Source organism: Salmo trutta, chromosome 22 (genome assembly GCF_901001165.1).
Source record: "Salmo trutta chromosome 22, fSalTru1.1, whole genome shotgun sequence".
Lineage (NCBI taxonomy): Eukaryota > Metazoa > Chordata > Actinopteri > Salmoniformes > Salmonidae > Salmo > Salmo trutta.
In genome coordinates, this window is record NC_042978.1 from 13,147,928 (window position 1) to 13,171,219 (window position 23,292).

Below are 23,292 nucleotides of genomic sequence, written 5' to 3' on the forward strand. Positions count from 1 at the left end.
ACGTCATAAGGGTCTGCTTCCATCGGGAGCTGCAATGTTGACATATTCAAGGAACTGGCATTTTCCAGTATAAGAAGTACCCAGCCCATCAAGTCATTCCTGATGAGTCATAGGTTTCTGCTGCTGCGAAGGTCTTCGCTGGCACTCCCCTTACACGATTTACCACCCTGTAAAGAAGTGGGTATTTTTACAGCTTTGTGTGCTAAGAAAATGCTATGTCTTGCTTGGCCTATGTTGCTCTACATGTGCTCACTGCTCAATGATTGTCTGTATTTTTATTGTTTTAATAACTTGCCCAGGGACTGAGGTTGAAAATTAGCCGGCTGGCTAAAACCGGCACTTTGACTGAAACGTTGATTAATGCGCACTGTCCCTGTAAAAATAAACTCAAGTCAAGTGAGATGTGTCGGCTTAAGCACACATCCTGGTTTGGTGACATTGAAAAGTTACTACACCAGGTGATAATGGGATGTGTCACCACACTGGGGTTGAATTCCAGTTTGATTTGAATAAATAAATACACTGCCAAGTATTACATAGCCCTGAAGATCTTTAACCCTAACAGCTATTCAAAATGTACAGACGGTGTAACTGTGCACCTCTCTAATAACTAAATAAAACAAACAAAAGATAAGTCATGTAAAATATACTGTGCCCGTCAAATATATATATAGTATGTATAAGCTGGAAGTAGAAGCCTAAGTGTTACTGGCAACCCCTCCTCTAATTGGAGTCAAGAGTGTGCACAGCTGTCATCAAGGCAAATGGTGGCTACTTTGAAGAATCTAAAATATATTTAGATTTGTTTAACACCTTTTTGGTTACTACATGATTCCATATGTGTTATTTCATGGTTTTGATGTCTTCACTATTATTCTACAATGTAGAAAATAGTAAAAATAAAGAAAAACCCTTGAATGAGTAGGTGGGTCTAAACTTTTAACTGGTACTGTAATGAAAAAAGCTCTATAAAAATCTGTCAATTTAAACTAGAGAGAGCTAGAGCGATATTTGTCAGACCATGAGACATCCTGAAAATCGGTGTTCGCACAAAATTGTCTGTAGCTTCCGAACGGTTTGGTCTACAAACTATTATTACTATTACTATGGTGTTCGCCGTTTTGCCCCCACAAGCGTCTTGGTACCCATCTGAAGTTGGTAGAACCGATCTGCCAACTTCTGTCTGTAGTGTCCGAACAATTTGGGCTACACACTAATATAAAACCCCTGTTCAAAGGTGAGACTCTCACAAAAACATCAGTTTTGCTCTAGGGCCTCAAAACTAGGCTGAGTTTAAAAAATGAATGGAAGTACAGTGCATTACAGCCTTATTCTAAAATGGATTAAAATCGCTTTTTTCCTCATCAATCTACACACAATATCCCATAATGACAAAGCAAAAAGAGGTAAAAAAAAAGAATAACTATAACTGAAATATCACATTTACGTAAGTATTCAAATAAAAAAATCTAAATGTATTAGTCACATGCGGTGAATACAACGGGTATAGACCTTACAGTGAAATGCATACTTACAAGCCCCTAACCAACAATGTTTAAAAAATACAAATAAGAATAAGAAATGTCCCTAAAAAAAAGTAAGAGATAAGAATAACAAGTAATTAAATGCAATTAGTCTGGGTAGCCATTTGATTAGATGTTCAGGAGTCTTATGGTTTGGCGATAGAAGCTGTTTAGAAGCCTCTTGGACCTAGACTTGGCGCTCCGGTACCGCTTGCCGTGCGGTAGCAGAGAGAACAGTCTATAACTAGGGTGTCTGGAGTCTTTGACAATGTTTAGGGCCTTCCTCTGACACCGCCTGGTACAGAGGTCCTGGATGGCAGGAAGCTTGGCCTCAGTGATGTACTGGGCCGTACGCACTACCCTCTGTAGTGCCTTGCGTTCGGAGGCCGAGTATTTACAATACCAGGCAGTGATGCAACCAGGCAGGATGCTCTCAATGGTGCAGCTGTAGAACCTTTTGAAGATCTGAGGACCCATGCCAAATCTCTTCAGTCTCCTGAGGGGGAAAAGGTTTTGTTGTGCCCTCTTCACGACTGTCTTGGTGTGCTTGGACCATGTTAGTTTGTTGGTGATGTGGACACCAAGGAATTGAAGCTCTCAACCTGCTCCACTACAGCCCCGTCGATGAGAATGGGGGCGTGCTCGGTCCTGTAGTCCACAATCATCTCCTTTGTCTTGATCACGTTGGGGGAGAGGTTGTTGTCCTGGCACCCCACAGCCAGGTCTCTGACCTCCTCCCTATAGGCTGTCTCGTTGTTGTCGGTGATTAGGTCTACCATTGTTGTGTCATCGGCAAACTTAGTGATGGTGTTGGCGTCGTGCCTGGCCGTGCTGTCATGAGTGAACATGGAGTACAGGAGGGGACTGAACACACACCCCTGAGGGGCCTCTGTGTTGAGGATCAGCGTGGCGGATGTGTTGTTACCTACCCTTACCACCTGCGGGCGGCCAGTCAGGAAGTCCAGTATCCAGTTGCAGAGGGAGGTGTTTAGTCCCAGGGTCCTTAGCTTATTGATGAGCTATGGTGTTGAACGCTGAGCTGTAATCAATGAATAGCATTCTCACATAGGTGTTCCTTTTGTCCAGGTGGGAAAGGGCAGTGTGGAGTGCAATAGAGATTGCATCATCTGTGGATCTGTTAGGGTGGTATGCAAATTGGAGTGGGTCTAGGGTTTCTGGGATAATGATGTTGATGTGAGCCATGACCAGTTTTTCAAATCACTTCATGGCTACAGACGTGAGTGCTACGGATTGGTAGTCATTTAGGCAGGTTACCTTAGTGTTCTTGGGCACAGGGACTATGTTGGTCTGCTTAAAACATGTTGGTATTACACACTCGGACAGGGAGAGGTTGAAAATGTCAATTAAGACACTTGCCAGTTGCCAAGCGCATGCTCGAAGTACACGTCCTGGTAATCTGTCTGGCCCTGCAGCCTTGTGAATGTTGACCTGTTGAAAGGCCTTACTCGCATCAGCTGCGGAGAGCGTGATCACACAGTCATCCAGAACAGCTGGTGCTCTCATACATGTTTCAGTGTTATTTGCCTCGAAGCGAGCATAGAGGTAGTTTAGCTCATCTGGTAGGCTTGTGTCACTGGGCAGCTCTCGGCTGTGCTTCCCTTTGTAGTCTGTAATGGTTTGCAAGCCCTGCCACATCCGATGAGCGTCAGAGCCGGTGTAGTACAATTCGATCTTAGTCCTGTATTGACACTTTGCCTGTTTGTTGGTTCGTCGGATGGCATAGCGGGATTTCTTGTAAGCTTCCGGGTTAGAGTCCCGCTCCTTGAAAGCAGCAGCTCTAGCCTTAGCTCAGTGTGGATGTTGCCTGTAATCCATGGCTTCTGGTTGGGGTATGTACGTACAGTCACTGTGGGGACGACGTCATCGATGCACTTATTGATGAAGCCAATGACTGATGTGGTATACTCCTCAATGCCATTGGAAGAATCCCGGAACATATTCCAGTCTGTGCTAGCAAAACAGTCCTGTAGCTTAGCATCTGCTTCCTCCAACCACTTTTTAATTGACCGAGTCACTGGTGCTTCCTGCTTTCGTTTTTTCTTGTAAGCAGGAATCAGGAGGATATAATTATGGTCAGATTTGCCAAATGGAGGGCGAGGGAGAGCTTTGTACGCGTCTCTGTGTGTGGAATAAAGGTGGACTAGAGTTTTTTTCCCCTCTGGTTGCACATTTAACATGCTGATAGAAATGGGGTAAAACTGATTTAAGTTTCCCTGCATTGAAGTCCCCGGCCACTAGGAGCTCCACCTCTGGATGAGCGTTTTCCTGTTTGCTTATGGCGGAATACAGCTCATTGAGTGCGGTCTTAGTGCCAGCATCGGTCTGTGGTGGTATGTAGACAGCTACAAAAAATACAGATGAAAACTCTCTAGGTAGACGGTGTGGTCTATAGCTTATCATGAGATACTCTACCTCAGGCGAGCAAAACCTCAAGACTTCCTTAGATATCGTGCACCAGCTGATGTTTACAAATATACATAGTCCACCCCTCCCCCTTGTCTTACCAGACACCGTTGTTCTGTCCTGCCGATACAGTGTATAACCACCCAGTTGTATGTTGATAAGGTCGTTATTCAGCCACGACTCGATGAAGCATAAGATATTACTGTTTTTAATGTCTCGTTGGTAGTTTAATCTTCCTTGTAGGTCATTGATTTTATTTTCCAATGATTGCTTGTTAGCTAGTAGAACGGAAGGCAGTGGTGGTTTATTCAATGGCCTACGAATTCTCAGAAGGCAGCCCAACCTCCCTCCTCTTTTTCTCTGTCTTCTCTTCACCCAAATTACAGGGATTTGGGCCTGTTCCCGGGAAAGCAGTATGTCCTTCACGTCGGACTCGTTAAAGGGAAAAAAAGCTTCTGCCAGTTTGTGGTGAGTAATTTCTGTTCTGATGTCCAGAAGTTCTTTCCAGTCATAAGAGACGGTAGCAGCAAAATTATGTACAGAATAAGTTAAAAAATAAGTTACAAACAACGCAAAAAAACGAACAAAAACAAATTCAGTTAGGAGCACGTAAAACATCAGCCATCTTCTCCGGCGCCATGATAAATTCAGACCCTTTACTCAGTGCTTTGTTGAAGCACCTTGTGGTGGTAATTCTAACTAAAAGGAGAGAGAATGTACTCTTCAAAACAACTTTAAGATTTGCAAAATTGAAGCAATCAACCATTACCAAGAGTGGTCCTGTCACGGTTGTCGTCGGTGAAGGAGGACCAAAACGCAGCAGGCATGCGGTTGTTCATGTTGAACATTTATTAAATCAAAACGAACATTCCAAAACAACAAAACGAAACCACTAACAACAAAACAGTCTGTCAAAGCATAAGGCTTACACACAGAACAATCTCCCACGAATCACAAACACAAACACACCCCAATATATGGGACTCTCAATCAAAGGCAAAGTGAAAACACCTGCCTTCAATTGAGAGTCCCAACCCCAATTAATCAACCAAAGAAATACACTCACTAGACTCCCCATAGAAATACATAAACCTAGACCATAAACCAAAACCCCAGAAATACTAAATCAAACACCCTTTTAACAAACACACCACCCTGAACCACATAAAACAAATACCCTCTGCCACGTCCTGACCAAACTACAATACTAATTAACCCTTATACTGGCCAGGACGTGACAGTACCCCCCCCTTAAACAGCCAAAAAATAAATTCCAAAGCATACATAGACCTCGATGAAAAGGTACTGTGTGTCATCTAGGAAAATGAGAACCAAAACAAAATCATAGACTACATGGCGGTCCAAGGGAAGCACCTTAACAAAAATAACCCCAAACAACACCAAAAGAAAAATTCCCCACTACTAAAGGGAGTGAAGGGAGGGTGGCTGCCGTCAACGACGGCACTGTGCTACACCCCCCTCCCCAACCCACCTATCTCTGGAGGTGGCTCCGGTTCTGGCCGTTCCAGGCTGTCGGGGCAGTCCGGCAGCTCGGGGCAGTCTGGCCACTCCGGCAGCTCGGGGCAGTCTGGCCACTCCGGCAGCTCGGGGCAGTCTGGCCACTCCGGCAGCTCGGGGCAGTCTGGCCACTCCGGCAGCTCGGGGCAGTCTGGCCACTCCGGCAGCTCGGGGCAGTCTGGCCACTCCGGCAGCTCGGGGCAGTCTGGCCACTCCGGCAGCTCGGGGCAGTCTGGCCACTCCGGCAGCTCGGGGCAGTCTGGCCACTCCGGCAGCTCGGGGCAGTCTGGCCACTCCGGCAGTTCGGGGCAGTCTGGCCACTCCGGCAGCTCGGGGCAGTCTGGCCACTCCGGCAGTTCGGGGCAGTCTGGCCACTCCGGCAGTTCGGGGCAGTCTGGCCACTCCGGCAGTTCAGGGCAGTCTGGCCACTCCGGCAGTTCAGGGCAGTCTGGCCACTCCGGCAGTTCAGGGCAGTCTGACCTCTCTGGCGACTGTTGACCGGCGGGCAGCTCTGACGACTGTTGACCGGCGGGCAGCTCTGACGACTGTTGACCGGCGGGCAGCTCTAAAGAACGTTGACCGGCGGGCAGCTCTGACGACTGTTGACTGGCGGGCAGCTCTGACGACTGTTGACTGGCGGGCAGCTCTGGCGACTGTTGACTGGCGAGGCTGGGTTCACGCACCTGAAGCCTGGTGCGTGGTGCTGGTACTGGGCGTACCAGATTGTGAACACGCACCTCCATGCTAGTGCGGGGAGCTGGCCTGGGGCTCCATTCTTGCCCCGCAAAACTCCCCTTGTGCCCCCCCCTAAAAAATTATTGGGGGTGCCTCTCGGTCTCCCTTACCTCGCCAGCCTTCTTCCGCTGCTTGGTTCTGTGTTGGTGGGAGATTCTGTCACGGTTGTCGTCGGTGAAGGAGGACCAAAACGCAGCAGGCATGCGGTTGTTCATGTTGAACATTTATTAAATCAAAACGAACATTCCAAAACAACAAAACGAAACCACTAACAACAAAACAGTCTGGCAAAGCATAAGGCTTACACACAGAACAATCTCCCACGAATCACAAACACACCCCAATATATGGGACTCTCAATCAAAGGCAAAGAGAAAACACCTGCCTTCAATTGAGAGTCCCAACCCCAATTAATCAACCAAAGAAATACACTCACTAGACTCCCCATAGAAATACATAAACCTAGACCATAAACCAAAACCCCAGAAATACTAAATCAAACACCCTTTTAACAAACACACCACCCTGAACCACATAAAACAAATACCCTCTGCCACGTCCTGACCAAACTACAATACTAATTAACCCTTATACTGGCCAGGACGTGACAGGTCCAGAGCTGAAAGCTTATCAAACATAGTCAGGTCTCTGCTTTTATAGAAAAAGTACAACATATTTTGTTTACATGGCAGTATAGCAAATGTGTGGAAGCATAGTGTAAAAGGCTTTGTCTGTGCAGATTAAGATAGGTTGATAGCACAAGGGCTCATAACTGCGTATTGTCACCGTTCACACTATAATGTGCTCCTTCCTGCAAGGTTCCACACAGCTGACTTCCAGCAGATAGTAAACCCACAGCATGTCTCACCTAAACGGATCTTAGCTATACGCCCTGTCTTATGACTAAGTCACAAAAGACAAGTTTGTATCAGGTTAGAAAAACATGAACATAAAACAAGAGACTATTCTTAATGCAGTAAAACACAGGATAGTTAGTCAAACTATGTAATTTTCCAACCTTTGGCAGTGATTACAGCCTCGAGTCTTCTTGGGTATGGCGCTACAAGCTTGGCACACCTGTATTTGGGGAGTTTTTCCCATTCTTCTCTGCAGAGCCTCTCAAGCTCTGTCAGGTTAGATGGGGAGCGTCGCTGCACAGCTATTTTCAGGTCTCTCCAGAGATGTTTGATCGAGTTAAAGTCCGGGCTCTTGCTGGGCAACTCAAGGCTCAAGGCAACTCAAGGCCACTCATGCATTGTCTTGGCTGTGTGCTTAGGGTTGTTGTCCTGCTGGAAGGTGAAACTTTGTCCCAGTCTGAGGTCCTGCTCGCTCTGGAGCAGGTTTTCATCAAGGATCTCTCTGTACTTTGTTCCGTTCATCTTTCCCCCGATCCTGACTAGTCTCTCAGTCCCTGCTGCTGAAAAACATCCTCACAGCATTCTGCTGCCACCACCCTGCTTCACTGTAGGGATGGTGCCAGTTTCCTCCAGACGTGACTCTTGGCATTCAGGACAAAGAGTTCAATCTTGGTTTCACCAGACCAGAGAATCTTGTTTCTCATGGTCTGAGAGTCCTTTAGGTGCCTTTTGGCAAACTCCAAGTGGGCTGTCATGTGCCTTTTACTGGCTACTCTACCATAAAGGCCTGATTGGTGGAGTGCTGCCGAGATTGTTGTCCACCTGGAAGATTCTCCCATCTCCACAGAGGAACTTTGGAGCTCTGTCAGAGTGACCATCGGGTTCTTGGTCACCTTCCTGATCAAGGCCCTTCTCCCCCGAGGCCACTGTGTTCTTGGGGACCTTCAATGCTGCAGAAATGTTTTGGTACCCTTCCCCAGATCTGTGCCTTGACACAATCCTGTCTCAGCGCTCTACGAACAATTCCTTTGACCTCATGGCTTGGTTTTTTCTTTGACATGCACTGTCAACTGTGGGACCTTATATAGACAGGACTGTGCGTTTCCAAATCATGTCCAATCAATTGAAAATTATTGAAAATTAGTCACTGTTGTGCCGTCTTCACTGCACTGTCTGTGTAAAGGGACCACTTCAGGTCGTCAGAGATGTGCAGGCCTGAAGAACTTGAAGTTGAGGCCTTTACTGCAGCCCCGGCGATGTGGATGGGGGTGTGCTCTCTCTGCTGTCTCCTGTAGTCCACGATCAGCTTCTTCATTTTGTTGACGTTGCGGGAGAGGTTACTTTCCTGGCACTATTGTTCCAAGGCTCTCACCTCCTCCCTGTAGGCTGCCTCGTCGTTTTTGATAATCAGGCCAACCACTGTTTTGTCGTCAGCAAACTTGATGATTGAGTTGGAGACATGCGAGGCCACGCAGTCATGGGTGAACGAAGTACAGGAGGGGGCTGAGCACGCACCCCTGTGGAGTCCAGGACCCAGTTGCACAGGGAGGGGTTCAGACCCAGGGCCCTGAGCTTACTGATGAGCTTGGAGGGCACTATGATGTTAATTTTCTAAATATCTGTGTAGTGAGTAGGCTAGTGTTCCTGTTTGTATGTTGACAATAAATGTTATTTATTTTTAGGAGATTCATTCCGATCATATCAAGCTGGTGGAAAACTGGTGGGAAAAGTCCCTTAGGTTTTAAAATGTCAAAACTAGTCTTAGAACACAAAACAATACTGTATTAAAAAAATATATGTGTGTGTGTGTGTGTGTGTGTGTGTGTGTGTGTGTGTGTGTGTGTGTGTGTGTGTGTGTGTGTGTGTGTGTGTGTGTGTGTGTGTGTGTGTGTGTGTGTGTGTGTGTGTGTGTGTGTGTGTGTGTGTGTGTGTGTAATACTAAATATATATAGCCAGAAATGACATGATCAAAGTTTGAATAAAGAAATGTCAGTCAAATTGATTGGGTTAGTTTGTAACGTCACTGAAACGAGCCATTTTGTTCAGCACATCATCGCTGAGGAATTTGATTGTGGAGATGATGGCAGAAACTGAGGTTTTGTTTGAAACTGCCAGTGAGACGGGTGAAGCTAATAGTACAGAAAGTGAGAATGAGTGGGTTACAGTGGCGAAGAAAAGGGGAAACAAGAGAAGGAAAGCTGTGGTGCAAAATAGGGTTTTGGATCAATGCTTCATGGGAAATTCGTTTAACGTCTCGAGGAAAATCTGGAGTGTTTTGGAGGAAAGTGTGTAGTCGGTGAGAGTCACAAGAAGTGATCTTATTTTGATTTGTTGTGTGTCTGCCGAGCAGAAGAAGTGTGTTTTAAGACTCAAAAATATATCGGAGTGGAAGCTTTCCTGTATAGATTTTAGCCGGGCAACTATCAAGGGGATTATTTCTGGGGTGGCGCAAGAAATAAAGGCAGAGGATATAACTGAAGACACCGATGGAGTGGTTTGTGCACGTTGATTGACCTGTATGGTGGATGGAGAAAATATATTAACTTCATCCATGCTACTGTTCTTTGATGAAGAGTCTCTCCCTTCTCATATAAAGTTAGGATTCATGATTTTGTGCATAAGCCCCTTCAGTGTCATAAATGTAAAAGATTTGGTCATGTGTCAAGTGTGTGCAAAAGGGAAGAGTATCATATGCCAGATGAAGTGAAATTCTGCAACTGTGGAGGTGAACATGCGCCTGAATTCCTGGAGTGCCCTGTTAGGGTGAAGGAGAATGAGGTGGCAAGGGTAAGGAGTGTCCAGCATGTCTCTTATCTGGAGGGGGTGAGAAGATTGGAAGGAACGAGTGGCGGGGAAGAAACAATGGTAGTAGAGCTACCACGACCAGAGTTCTTAACAACTGAGGGATAGTGAAATTAAACATTTTTAATAGGTGGACTTTGTATTATTTATTGCAATGGGCATAAACTGTACAGCACACGTGGAGAAGAAGTCTAAGAAAATTGAAATCATTGTGAATGCCACTGAACGTTTTTTGGTCTTTGTGATTTCACAGCCGAGTCCATGCAAGAATTCCTGTCGGTGAATGTACCACCATGTATTTTGGAGTGGACTGTGATTGAAGAAGTGGGACGGGTTTTCTTAGTTTGTGTTTTATTATGTATGATGACGTTTTCCCATTTTCCCGCAATATTTTTGTAGTTTCTTATTCAACACCCCGTCCAGCTGGTGGCGGTAATGCACCATTAACATTGGATCCCAACCGCCGTTAACCCCCATGGAAGAAGGACGTCATCGCTGTGCGTCATTGTCACGAAAGGTGGGCTGGCAGATGCCTTTTCGAAACAACAATAACCTGTTGTCGCTCAGGTACGACCCTTTTCTTTTCACAAACATATATATTTTTTACATTGGTTAATATACTTCATTGCCACGAATTCGGACTCTGTGAAATCTTTAATTGGTTCATCTTTGCTAGCTAACTTTAGCTTAGTAGCTAGCTAACTTCTATAGCTAACGTTAGCTAAACGGCGCGTTATGCAAGTTGGCCAGCCGTTGTATTTATATGTTGGGTAAATACAGAACTCGTGTGACTGAGGTATCTAACGTTTGTCTAATGTTTTGCTTAGCTTGTTAACGTTATCATGATATAGTTGACATAGAGAACTTCTAGCTATATCAACTAGCCAGTGTGTAACTTCATGTCATTGCTAGCTAAGATGGCAAGCTGCTTCTAACCATTGTGTAACATCATGTCATTGCTAGCTAAAATAGTCAGTGAGGTGTTCTCTCATTTGTGTCTGGCAGTAGCAAGCTAGCTGCTTCTAGCTATATCATCTAGCCAGTGTGTAACATCATGCCATTGCTAGCCGATTACATGTTTACATTTTATCGAGACCGACTTACAGCAATGAGTGGATACATTTTTGTACTGGTCCCCCGTGGGACTCGAACCCACAACCCTGGCATCGCAAGTGCCATACTCTACCAACTGAGCCACAAAGACCGTGACGTTGCCAGATGCCTAACTATGTGCGCATTCGTAAATTCACTATGACTATCTACTCCGATTTCAGAACACTCTCGCAGAATAACTGATGAATTAACGAATGCTCAACACTCGTTGAATATGGCCGGTGTCAGTAAACGTCGGCAAAAAAGGTGTAATTAAATGGTTGCCAGCTGCAGAGTTAATCACCAACGCTCTGGATAACATGAAAACTGCCTAATCCGCTCTGCTAGGACGAGTAAAATAGTCAGTGAGGTGTTCTCACATTTGTGTCTGGAAGTAGCAAGCAAGCTCGCCAACGTTAGCCAGTTAGCTTGGGTGCTTGACTGCCGTTGAGGTCAGAACGGTCGGATCAACCCTACTCCTAGCTTGCTAGCTACTTACAGACAAATGAGAGAACACCTCACTCTGACCATTTTACTTGCCCTATTAGTGCTGGTTGGGCTGTTTTCGTGTTATCCAGAGCGTTGGCGACTAACTGCGCTGCTGGCAACAATTGTATTATGCCTTTTTGCCGTTTACTGACACCAGCCATAATCAACTGGTGTTGAGCGTTAGTAAATGCATCACTTATTCTGCGCTCTGGCATACTCAGAGGAGAGTGTTATGAAATCGGAGTAGATAGCCATAGTGAATTTACGAACGCACCCTATTGTTCGTAAATTCACTCTGGAGTGCCAGAGAGCGCTTGTAAACTCTGAGCGTTTCGCACTCTGAACGCTCAGGCCGAGGAGTAGGGTTGATCCGAGTGTTCTGACCTCACAACGGCAGTCAAGCTCCCAAGCTAACTGGCCAAAGTGGTTAGAGCGTTAGGCCAAAATGAAATCACACTTTATTTGCCACATGCGCCGAATACAACAAGTGTAGACTTTACCTTGAAATGCTTACTTACAAGCCCTTAACCAAAAGTTCAGTTCAAGAAGAAGAAAATATTTACCAAGTAGGCTAAAATAAAAAGTAATAATAAAATAACACAATAAGAATAACGATGCTATATACAGGGGGCACTGGTACTGAGTCAGTGTGCGGGGTACATGCTAGTTGAGGTAATCTGTACATGTAGGTGGGGGTGAAGTAACTATCCATAGGTAACAACCAAACATCGAGTAGCAGCAGTGTACAAAGGGGGGGCGTCAATGTAAATTGTCCGGTGGCGATTTATGAATTGTTCAGCAGTCTTATGGCTTGGGGATAGAAGCTGTTGAGAAGCCTTTTGGTTCTAGACTTGGTGCTCCGGTACCGCTTGCCGTGCGGTAGCAGAGAAAACAGTCTATAACTTGGGTGACTGGAGTCTCTGACAATTTTATGGGCTTTCCTCTGACACCGCCTATTATATAGGTCCTGGATGGCAGGAAGCTTGGCCCCAGTGATGTACTGGGCGGTTCAGAGGAAAGCCCATAAAACTACCATCTGTAGCGCCTTACGGTCAGATGCCGAGCAGTTGCGATACCAGGCGGTGACGCAACCGGTCAGGATGCTCTCGATGGTGCAGCTGTAGAAACTTTTGAGGATCTGGGGACCCATGCCAAATCTTCTCAATCTCCTGAGGGGGAAAAGGTTTTGTCGTGCCCTCTTCACGACTCTCTTGGTGTGTTTGGAACATGATAGTTTGTTGGTGATGTGGACACCAAGGAACTTGAAACTCTCAACCCGCTCCACTGCAGCCCCGTCGACGTAACACTTGACAGTTGGTCCGTGTATGCTTTGAGTACACGTCCTGGTATTTCGTCTGGCCCAGCGGCTTTCTGAATGTTGACTTGTTTAAAGGTTTTGTTCACATCGGCTACCGAGAGTGTTATCACACAGTCATCCAGAACAGCTTTGCTTGATTGATGGTATGTCTGAGGGCATAGTGGGATTTCTTATAAGCGTCCGGATTAGCCTCCCACTCCTTGAAAGCGGCTGCTCTAGCATTTAGCTCGATGTGGATGCTGCATGTAATCCATGGCTTCTGGTTGGGATATGTACGTACAGTCACTGTGGGGACGACGTCATCGATGCACTTATTGATGAAGCCGATGACTGAGGTGGTGTGTTCCGCAATGCCATTGGATGAATCCCACAACACATTCCAGTCTGTGCTAGCAAAACAGTCCTGTAGTGTAGCATCCACCTCATCTGACCACTTCCGTATTGAGTGAGTCACTGGTACTTCCTGCTTTAGTTTTTGCTTGTAAGCAGGAATCATGAGGATAGAATTATGGTCAGATTTGCCAAATGGAGGTCGGGGGAGAGCTTTCTATGCATCTCTGTGGGTGGAGTAAAGGTGGTCTAGGATTTTTTTCTCCCCCCTGGTTACACCAAAGTGGTAAAACTGATTTAAGTTTGCCTGCATTTAAGTCCCCGGCCACTAGGAGCGCCGCTTCTTGGTGAGCATTTTCTTCTTTGCTTATGTCCTTATAGAGTTGGTTGAGAGCGGTCTTAGTGCCAGCTTCGTTTTGTGGTGGTAAATAGATGGCTATGAATAATACAGAAGAGAACTCTCTTGGTAGATAATGTGGTCGGCAGCTTATCATAAGGTACTATACCTCAGGCGAGCAATACCTCGAGACTTCTTCAATATTAGACATCGCGCACCAGCTGTTATTGACAAAAAGACACACACCCCCACCGCTCATCTTACCAGAGGTAGCGTCTCTGTTTTGCCGGTGCATGGAAAATCCCGCTAGCTCTTTGTTGTCCGTATCTTCGTTCAGCCACGTCTCGGTGAAACATAAGATGTTACAGTTTTTAATGTCCCGTTGGTAGGATAATCTTAATAGTAGATTATCTATTTTATTTTCCAATGATTGCACGTTAACAAGAAGAATGGAAGGCATTGTGAGTTTACTCGCTCGCCTCTGGATTCTCAGAAGGATCCCCGATCTGCATCCCCTTTTTCGGCGTCTTCACGCAAAAAGTGTGGATCTGGGCCTGTTCCAATGAAAGCAGGATATCCTTCTCGTCGGACCCGTTAAAGGAAAAAGTTTCTTCCAGTCCGTGGTGAGTACTCGCTTTTCTGATGTCCATAAGTTATTTTCGGTCATAAGAGACGGTAGCAGCAACATTATCGACACAATACTTAAAAAATAAGTTACTCAAAAAAATAACTAAATAGCACAATTGGTTGGGAGAATGTGAAACGTCAGCCATGTTCTTCGGCGCCATTTTTCCATTTTTGGGAAAGATTGCTGGATCGAATCCCCGAGCTGACAAGGTAAAAATATGTTGTTCTGCCCCTGAGCAAGGCAGTTAACCCACTGTTCCCCGGGCACTAAAGACGTTGATGTCCATTTAGGTTAAATGCAGAAGACACATTTCAGGTGAATACATTGTTGGCTAACTGACTAGGTATCCCCCTTTCCTTTTCCCAAAGTTGGCTAGCTTGCTAGCTAACTACTGGGGGTGCATTCGTAAATTCACTCTGGCTATCTATTCCGATTTCAGAGCACTTTGGTCTGTGTCAATTCGATGGTGAGTTAACTTGCCACCTAGTTTGGTTCATGATAGAATGGCTCTATGTATAGTTAGGTTGTTAGTCAAAAAGATAATGTCAAAATAATACATTGATTCTGTCAGCTGAAGAACAGGCCTCGTCTTAGGGATGCCGAAGAAGTTCCAGGGTGAGAACTCCAAGGCGGTCACTGCCAAGGCCCGCAAGGCAGAGGCCAAAGCAGTGGAAGACGCCCGCAAGAAGAAAGAGCTGGAGGATGCACTATGGCAGGAGAACGACAAACATGTCCTGAAGAAAGAACAGAGGAAGGTGAGACCTATCGCATTCCGTTTCCTATTCTCACACGGGGTCAAATAGTCTGCAGTAGTATTATATTGGGCTATATCACAATCCAGTATCTGGCTATGTATGTACAGACACCACACTCTAGAATCTACTGAATGTTGAAGTGAACCTGATTATTTAGGCTTGACTTTAAATGTCCCCTTTCGGAACCTGCAGGATGACAAGGAGAAAAAGCGCCTTGAGGCCCTGGAGCGAAAGAAGGAGAACCAGCGGCTCTTAGATGAGGAGGCTGCAAAGATTAAGGGCAAGGCCAAGGAGGCTGCTGCTGCTGCTGCTGTGGTGGCAGGCAAAGTGACTCGGGCCCAGATTGAGGAGACGCTGCGTGTTGAGCAGCAGCTACAACAGCAGGAGCAACCCAAAGAGAAAGGCAATGACCTCACCAATATACCTTGAATCATTAACCAGGCTCTCTTTCCTCTCCGGGTTCTGTTGTATTCTTATGGTCTCCCTCTCCTCTGTTCGTGTCCACAGAGAAGAGTCACCTGGAGACGCCCCTGGAGGAGAATGTAAATCGCATCATCCCTGAGGAAGGTGTTGTGGAGGCTAGAACCATAGAGGATGCCATTGCCATGCTCAGGTACAGAATACTGTATAGGCTTAACCTCTCAATGTTGCTTTTGTAGGGGGTAACAATGTTAAGATTACAGGCGAGAACCAGGGGAGCCTTTCCATTGGTGTACCATACCGTTATCAACAAAGTGGGTTTGGTGTGCCTTCAGAAAGTATTAACAATCCTTTACTTTTTTTCACATATTGTTGTTAGTCTAAATTTAAAATGTATAAAATGTTGATTTTGTGTCACTGATCTACACACAATACCCCATCATGTCGAAGTGGAATTGTGTTTTTAGAAATTAATTAAAAATGAAAATCTGAAGTGTCTTGAGTCAATATGTATTCAACCCTTTTGTTATGGCAAGTCTAAGTAAGTTCAGGAGTAAAAATGTGTTTAATAAGTCACAATTTGCATGGATTCACTGTATGCAATAATAGTGTTTAAAATTATTTTTAAATGACAACCCAATCTGTATACCCCACACACACAATTATCTGTAAGGTCCCTCAGTCAAGCAATGAATTTCATGCACAGATTCAACCACAAAGAACAGGGAGGTTTTCCAATGTTTCGCAAAGAAGGTCACCTATTGGTAGTTGACATTTAATATCTCTTTGAGAAAGGTGAAGTTATTAATTACACTTTGGATGGTGTATCAATACACCCAGTCACTACAAAGATACAGGCACCCTTCCTAACTCGGTTGCCGGAGATGAAGGAAACCGCTCAGGGATTTCACCATGAGGCCAATGGTGATTTTAAAACCATTAGTGTAATGGCTGAGATGGGAGGTAATTGACGATGAATCAACATTGTAGTTACTCCATAATACTAACCCAAATGAAAGCGTGAAAAGACGTAAACCTGTACAGATTACAAAATATTCCAAAACATGCATCCTGTTTGCAATAAGGCACTAAATAAATTCACTTTTTGTCCTGAATACAAAGTGTTATGTTTGGGGGAAAATCCATATTTTGGTGGTGGCTGCATCATTTTATGGGTATACTTGTTATTGGCAAGGGAGTTTTTCAGGATAAAAAATAAATGGAATAGAGCTAAGCACATGCAAAATCTTATAGGAAAACCTGGTTCAGTCTGCTTTCCAACAGACATTTGGAGACAAATTCACCTTTTCAGCAGGACAATTACTTGAAACCCAAGGCCAAATATACACTGCAGTTGCTTACCAAGACGACATTGAATATTCTTGAGTGGCCTAGTTACAGTTTTGACTTAAATTGGCTTGGAAGTCTATGGAAAGACTTACATGTCTGTCTAGCAATGATCAACAACCAACTTGACAGAGCTTGAACAATTTTTTTAAAAGAATAATGTGCAAATGTTTTGCAATCCAGCTGTGCAAAGCTCTTAGACTTTCTTCCACTTTGACATAGTATTTTGTGTAGATTGTTAACAAAAAATGTAAATTTAATCCATTTTAATCCCACTTTGTAACACAACAAATGTGGAAAAATTCAACGGGTGTGAATACTTTCTGAAGGCACTGTATAACATCAGTTACTTCTCATACTCTAGGCTATATAAAAGATGAAGCAGGCATGGCAGGTATCATAAGTATGAGGTTCCATAGAGTAGCTAAAGTGAGAGAAGTCGAGATGGCCAAATTTCAACCCGTCTTCTTGTGTGTTTCTTTCCCAGCACGGCTGAAGAGCTCGACCGCCACCCAGAGCGCAGGGTGAAGGCAGCGTTCGCCGCGTTCGAGGATCTGAACATGCCCCTCCTTAAAAAAGAGAACCCCAACATGCGGCTGTCGCAGCTCAAGCAGCAACTGAAAAAGGAGTGGATGAAGTCGCCAGAGAACCCCCTGAACCAGCGCTTTGCCAACTACAACACAAAGTGAACCAACTCCAGCAGCAGCTAATACAAAACTGTCTACCTATGCACATTGGACCTTACAATGGAAGATGCCCCCAACCTATAATTATTCCCCCATTTATGAATGTGTTGCTGGAAAAGCTGCACTCATTCCCTAGGAAGGACCTCCGATGCAAGGAATCACCTTGGGACATCCGCTTGTTTCGTTCCGTTTTGACAAGGGAAAGCAAACCCCCTCCCCCAACCAATGTTCCTGATGGTTTTATTTTACTGTGCATGTCCACTTGTGAAGCATCTCGGCAGTTTCTGGATTTTATTCCCACTGCCAGTTTTTGGCACTTATGTTGAAAAGGGATTAAAGTAATTTATTTCAGTTCACAATACACTAACATATCTAATTCTTTCTGAGAATGAGACTACAGGTATGTGATCTGCACTCTTGCCTATCGTAATCGCCTCCATTAACCGACGATGACGATGATAATAATAACCCACATAAGAAAATATCATGGCCAGAACCAGTTGTTGACTTGTAAGAATACTGGCTTGTTATAAACTGCCATTTTGAGCACCATTGGAAATGACTACCCCTTTCTCTATGGTAAAGTGTCTCGTGGCACCTGTTCCCCATCCTAACAAGGCCTTATTAGGTGCACCTACTCAATACATCAATACTGTTGTTGCTAATCCTGGTACCATGCAATATTAGGCCTGCATCTGCTTTCAGGTTACATTGAATTGTATGTAGATTGTTATTGCTTTTTTGTAAGTGAAATTTGAAAAGACTACAAAAAAATATTTCAGATATCAAATTCATGTAAATCTAAATACCCCCCCAAACAATGTAATGCGGGTTTACGTACCATTTTCTCACCTTCATGATTTCGAGAGTTTATGTAAAAAGGCCGTCTCGTTTATTGAAAGCATACAGCTCACATCTCTTGTCAGTCGTGTTTTCGGAGCTGCAGCTTTGAAGTGTCTCCTAACACCCACCACTTCTGTTTCAACAGCGCAATCATTTAGCACAAGTGGGTTTTTAAAATTCACTGCATTTTGATCTACACTCATTTAGCCACTTAAATAGACTTTCAGCCGTGTGCATGCCTTACACTAGTGCTCGTTTTCAGCCAGGTTTCCATCTGAAGAGGATACTGAAAGCTGTGTTCTGGTTCTCTGTCCTTCTCCTCCCCAAGGCATTTACTGCACTGCTGTAACTTCTGATTTGAAGTGCACACATGTTCACTCCCTTTCATAGATTTAAAATGAATAGACTAGTGTAAGGAATACTTGCACAAATCCAGTGCTTTTAAACACATGATGGAGTCAACAAGTGCACACTTACAGTAAAAAAGGAAGGGAATTGGAATTCATCCATGTGACTCATCTTTTGTTCCCAGTGGCTCCTGAATTTGACTCATGCTATGCCACTGGATGACACTCCTCAGACTATGCGCACATCCTCATCCATTTAGTTAATTGCTGATCTATAAGATATCTTATCAATTTAATATTTATAAGGTGGAATCGGCTGTTGGCATTTATACAGGAATACAGTATTGTGTAGGCATGCCTTTTACTCTGCTACAATACTGTTATAGATGCCAATACCATTCAGGTGTAAGAAGTAACTGTGGAATATATTAGTCAAAATCCTCTTATCCAAGTAAATCTGCATAGGTAGTGTTCAAATTAAAGTTGTAACTGAGAGGACGACCAATAAATATCATTACCGTATTTGCTGTTAAATCAACTGTCTTTTTGTTTTTAATTTATGCCACATTTATATTACAATTCACTTGAACACAATATACATTGACCTTTGAAGCTCGGCAAATATTTATTTGGTTTATGACAGTGTCCTGTGCTGCCTTTCTTTACATTGTTTTTTTAAAGCACAGCAGCATTCAAACAGCAGCCTGCTGACCAAGCACGCAGTGGTCTTTGTAACTTTGCCTGCCACCAGTTTGAAAGAGCGTAACATTGTATTACTAACAGGAAATGTTTACAGCTTCACCTCAATGGCTTTTTGAAAGTAGCTGGGTGTCAGAATTAATGATTGTTTAATTATACTGAACAAAAATATAAATGCAACAATTTCAAAGATTTTACTGAGTTAGAGCTAATATGAGGAAATCAGTCAATTGAAATAAATGCATTAGGTTCTAATCTATGATTTCACATGACTGGGAATACACATATGCATTTGTTGGTCACAGATACCTTAAAAAAGGTAGGGGCGTGGCTCAGAAAACCAGTCAGTATCTAGTCTGACCACCATTTACCTCATACAGCGTGGCACATCTCTTTTGCATAAAGTTGAACAGGCTGTTGATTGTGGCCTGTGGAATGTTGTCCCACTCTTCAATGGCTGTGCAAAGTTGCTGGTTATTGGTGGGAACTGGAACAAGCTGTCGTACACGTCGATCCAGAGCATCCAAAACATACTCAATGGGTGACATTTCTGGTGACTATGCAGGCCATGGAAGAACTGGGACATTTTCAGCTTCCAGTAATCATGTACAGATCTTTGTGACATGGAGCCGTGCATTATCATGCTGAAACATGAGGTGATGGCGGCAGATGAATGGCACGAAATCTGGCCCTCATGATCTTGTCACTTTATCTCTTTGCATTCAAATTGCCATCGATAAAATGCAACTGTGTTCATTGTCCGTAGCTTATGCCTGCCCATACTATAACCCCACCTCCACCATGGGGTACTGGGTTCACGACGCGGACGTCAAACCGCTCGCCCACACGATGCCATACATGTGGTCTGCGGTTAAGGCCGTTTAGACGTACTGCCAAATTCTCTAAAATTTGGCTTATGGTAGAGAAATGAACATTAAATTCTCTTGCAACAGCTCCGGTGGACATTCCTGCAGTCAGCATGCCAATTGCATGCTCCCTCAAAACTTGAGACATCTGTGGCATTGTGTTGTGTGACAAAAGTGCACATTTTAGAGTGGCCTTTTATTGTCCCCAGCACAATGTCCATCTGTGTAATGATTATGCTGTTTAATCAGCTTCTTCATATGCCACACCTTTTAGAGAAATAAGCTTTTTGTGTGTATGGAACATTTTATTTTTTATTTCAGCTCATGAAACATGGGACCAACACTTTACATGTTGCGTTTATATTTTTGTTCAGTTTATATATGATTGTTCATTCAAATGTCATAACTCCACATGTTTTTGAACCTTCAGAGTGGTGAGAGACAATCCTTGGTATCCAATGTGATTAAGCCCTCAACTATAGTAAATAACTACATGAAGCGTAATATAACACTTTTCTTAAGCCTATAGGTTTAATTATGTATACATAAGTAAATGGCCTAATGACCACATTAAGCACTGTGTATGTTGTCAAATGCATTATTAAATCCAATGTTTTATGATTACTTGCTATGGCAAAAGCCAATGCCACTTTTGGACAATAGGCTGATGCAAGTTTTATAATTTATGACAACTGTATATACGATAGACACTTAATTAATAGCTGTATATAATGTAGAAGTGTCCCAAGCACCCCTTAAATGGGGAAGTTGGTTTGGAGCAGAAAGCTTGGATTGCTATTACAAACCTAAAAACTTCCCCTGTTTATGATTCAAGAATGAATGACAACCTGTGTGTCAGGAGGATATATAACATACATTGAGAACAACAAGTCAGTTGTCTAGTGTGTGACAGATTTGACGTGATGTATTATGTTCAGGTGATCTCACTCGTGTGCAGATTAAAGAAACGTTGGCCCCTTCACGGTTTGTCTTTATGATTCCTTGCATATTATTTCCTCAACTCTTTCTCAAGCGTATTGGAGAAGACCCAAGGTCCTACACGAGACCTTTTTCTCCGGTGCGTTTTTAAAAGGAGAGAGGATGCAAGGAAAGATGAATGAGAAAGAGGCTTTGTTTGGTCCTTGTGGCGGAGGAGATAAGAGGCTCTGTGTAGGCTTTTGAACCACGAAACATCAATGACAAGTTTCTCTGACCCCTAATTGACTATTCTGCTTTGAAAGCACCGGCCGACACCCCATACAACCAACGGTTCTTTTAGCTATCTATGGGGCTGCTTTGAGTCCATTTATGGATGTGTGAAGTGTGAATTGGTCCTTATTGCTTAGATCTGATGTCACATCATTTTCTGTATCCCGCACAGACCTAATGCTTTGTCCCCCATTGTATTTGCATGCCAGGCCTTTAATAAGCCCAGCAGCTGCCCTTTCTTCAGTTTGAATCCTAATGATCACTTTCAAAGGAAAGCGGCCCTATCTCAAGTGTTGAGCACTAGGAAGTCTGCTGTCTGGCTCCCACTTCAAAAGCCTTTCGAGCGGTGCCCTGCCCCGGCACTGGCCAAGATCACCTCCAAGTTGTGTGTGGCTTTCTACAAGGAGAGTGAGCGAAACGTATCTGAAGGAATAAGGTAAGAGTCTCTGGGCTACGGGGGTCTAGTCAGTTATTTCTCATGCTTTGGGTTGATAGAGCAGAGAAAGGTAATAAATGGGCGATTTTCTTCTCCCTAAAGAGTCATACAATTCATACGTTTGTTAAGCAAGCAAAGAGAGGGTCTGATAGTTGTTCAGTGCACAATATTGTGAACTGCATTTAACCAGTTCCTTGTGGAGTTTCTTGAATATTATGTAGTCGTTTGATAAATTAGGCTAGGTTTCTTGTCCCGGGGGCAAGTATCTGCGGTGCATTAGGACACTGTTAGACGGAAATGTAAAATCAATTGAATAATATGTGATTCTAATAATTTTCTAAAATAAATAGTACTGTGGATGTTTTACCATCACCACATTCTACAAGCTCAGATGGAAGATACACAAGGCTAAATAATGACAAAGGTTAGCGTACACACAAGGGTTTTTTATATGGTGTATTCAACATTGATAACCCAGTTATGGTTGACAATATAGGTTTATATATGTCCTTAGTCCCTACATCCGTAGCAATGGTGATATCCCTGTTTGAGGAAGATTCCTATCAGAGGGGCTCATCTGGTTTCGACAGGAGCTCTCCAGTCTCACTTTGGGAGACAGTTATACACAGGTCTCCTAAAAATGTTTTATCTGTTAGAAGTCCTATGTTTGATTTAGATCTTTGTTAGCTTTTGCTGTAAAATGTAGAGCATGTAGTTCACTTAAAATGATATCTTATTGATCAGATACTTTACAGCTTTTAAGAGGGAGTACTGTCAATGTCTTTGTATAGTATTCCTTCATGTTTTCTCTGCTTTCTTACAGATTATTTTTGTGTGAACCCAACGCTCTTTTAGCTGGATGACTGTAATACACCATGAATATGGACACAGCAACCTGAATAACCTGATGAAATAGGTTATTAATAATATTATGGACTGAATCTGATTTTTTCCCCCCAGTTATGATCAACAATGCATTGGCTATTGCACATGGTTATACCAACATAAGCAGTTGGGTTGAAAATGCGAAACATTTTCATTTGAATCTGGAATCCTTCCAAGCAAAGTCTTTTCAGTTCATCAATGTAAACAGTGTTACAAGTGACAAGATTTTCCCATTAAGTTCATGTTCAACTAACTTGCCAGCATCACCGTTTTTTCAAAATTCATAAAATTAAACAATTCTTAGTTAACTAACAAAAACTAAAAGTTGATTAAAAAGACAGTTAAAAACAACAAAATATGAATAAAATATACAACATGTACAGGAACCATTAAGTTAAGCTGCCATCGGATTCCGGGGCATCACCCAAGTCGGTGCTACACATTGGTAGTACGGAGGAGTAGCTAGCCAGCTACTTACAGAGTCCGTAAGGAGAGGCTGAGGACGTCGGGGACCGCGAGGTGTGGTAAAGGCTCCGGACCAGTCTCTGACTGACTCTGATATGACCACCGACCTCCCTTACTGTGACCAAAATGCTCCCCCCATCCCTCCACCGCTCACTGTTCTACCTCCATTCTTGCTTCAACTCCCTGATTTTTGATTTTCTTGTATCTCGTTATGTTCATTGAAATTTGGTTCCTTGTATGTGTTACTGCAATTCAGCTTTTAGCTGCCATAGTACACAGGA

The 23,292-nt window shown here is 43.8% G+C and overlaps 1 protein-coding gene and 1 non-coding gene across 5 annotated transcripts; one reads left to right on the plus strand and one right to left on the minus strand.

Annotated features, from left to right (window-relative positions):
• Positions 1-10,317: 10,317 nt before the first annotated feature.
• Positions 10,318-18,985, plus strand: LOC115158126 (coiled-coil domain-containing protein 124). 4 transcript variants are annotated; one of them, XM_029706693.1, is made up of 7 exons: positions 10,336-10,426; positions 13,919-14,048; positions 14,493-14,519; positions 14,625-14,808; positions 15,001-15,211; positions 15,316-15,421; positions 17,063-18,985. In XM_029706693.1, exons 4-7 carry the CDS (start codon positions 14,650-14,652, stop codon positions 17,262-17,264), a joined length of 678 nt encoding a protein of 225 aa, XP_029562553.1. In that variant the 5' UTR covers positions 10,336-10,426; positions 13,919-14,048; positions 14,493-14,519; positions 14,625-14,649; the 3' UTR covers positions 17,265-18,985. The 4 variants fall into 4 exon arrangements, with proteins under 4 accessions (XP_029562551.1, XP_029562553.1, XP_029562552.1 ...); XM_029706692.1 differs by lacking the exon at positions 14,493-14,519; XM_029706694.1 differs by lacking the exon at positions 13,919-14,048 and having other exon boundaries at positions 10,340-10,426.
• On the minus strand, positions 10,991-11,063 carry trnaa-ugc (transfer RNA alanine (anticodon UGC)). The gene has a single exon. It is a non-coding gene; the product is annotated as a tRNA-Ala (tRNA).
• Positions 18,986-23,292: the final 4,307 nt, after the last annotated feature.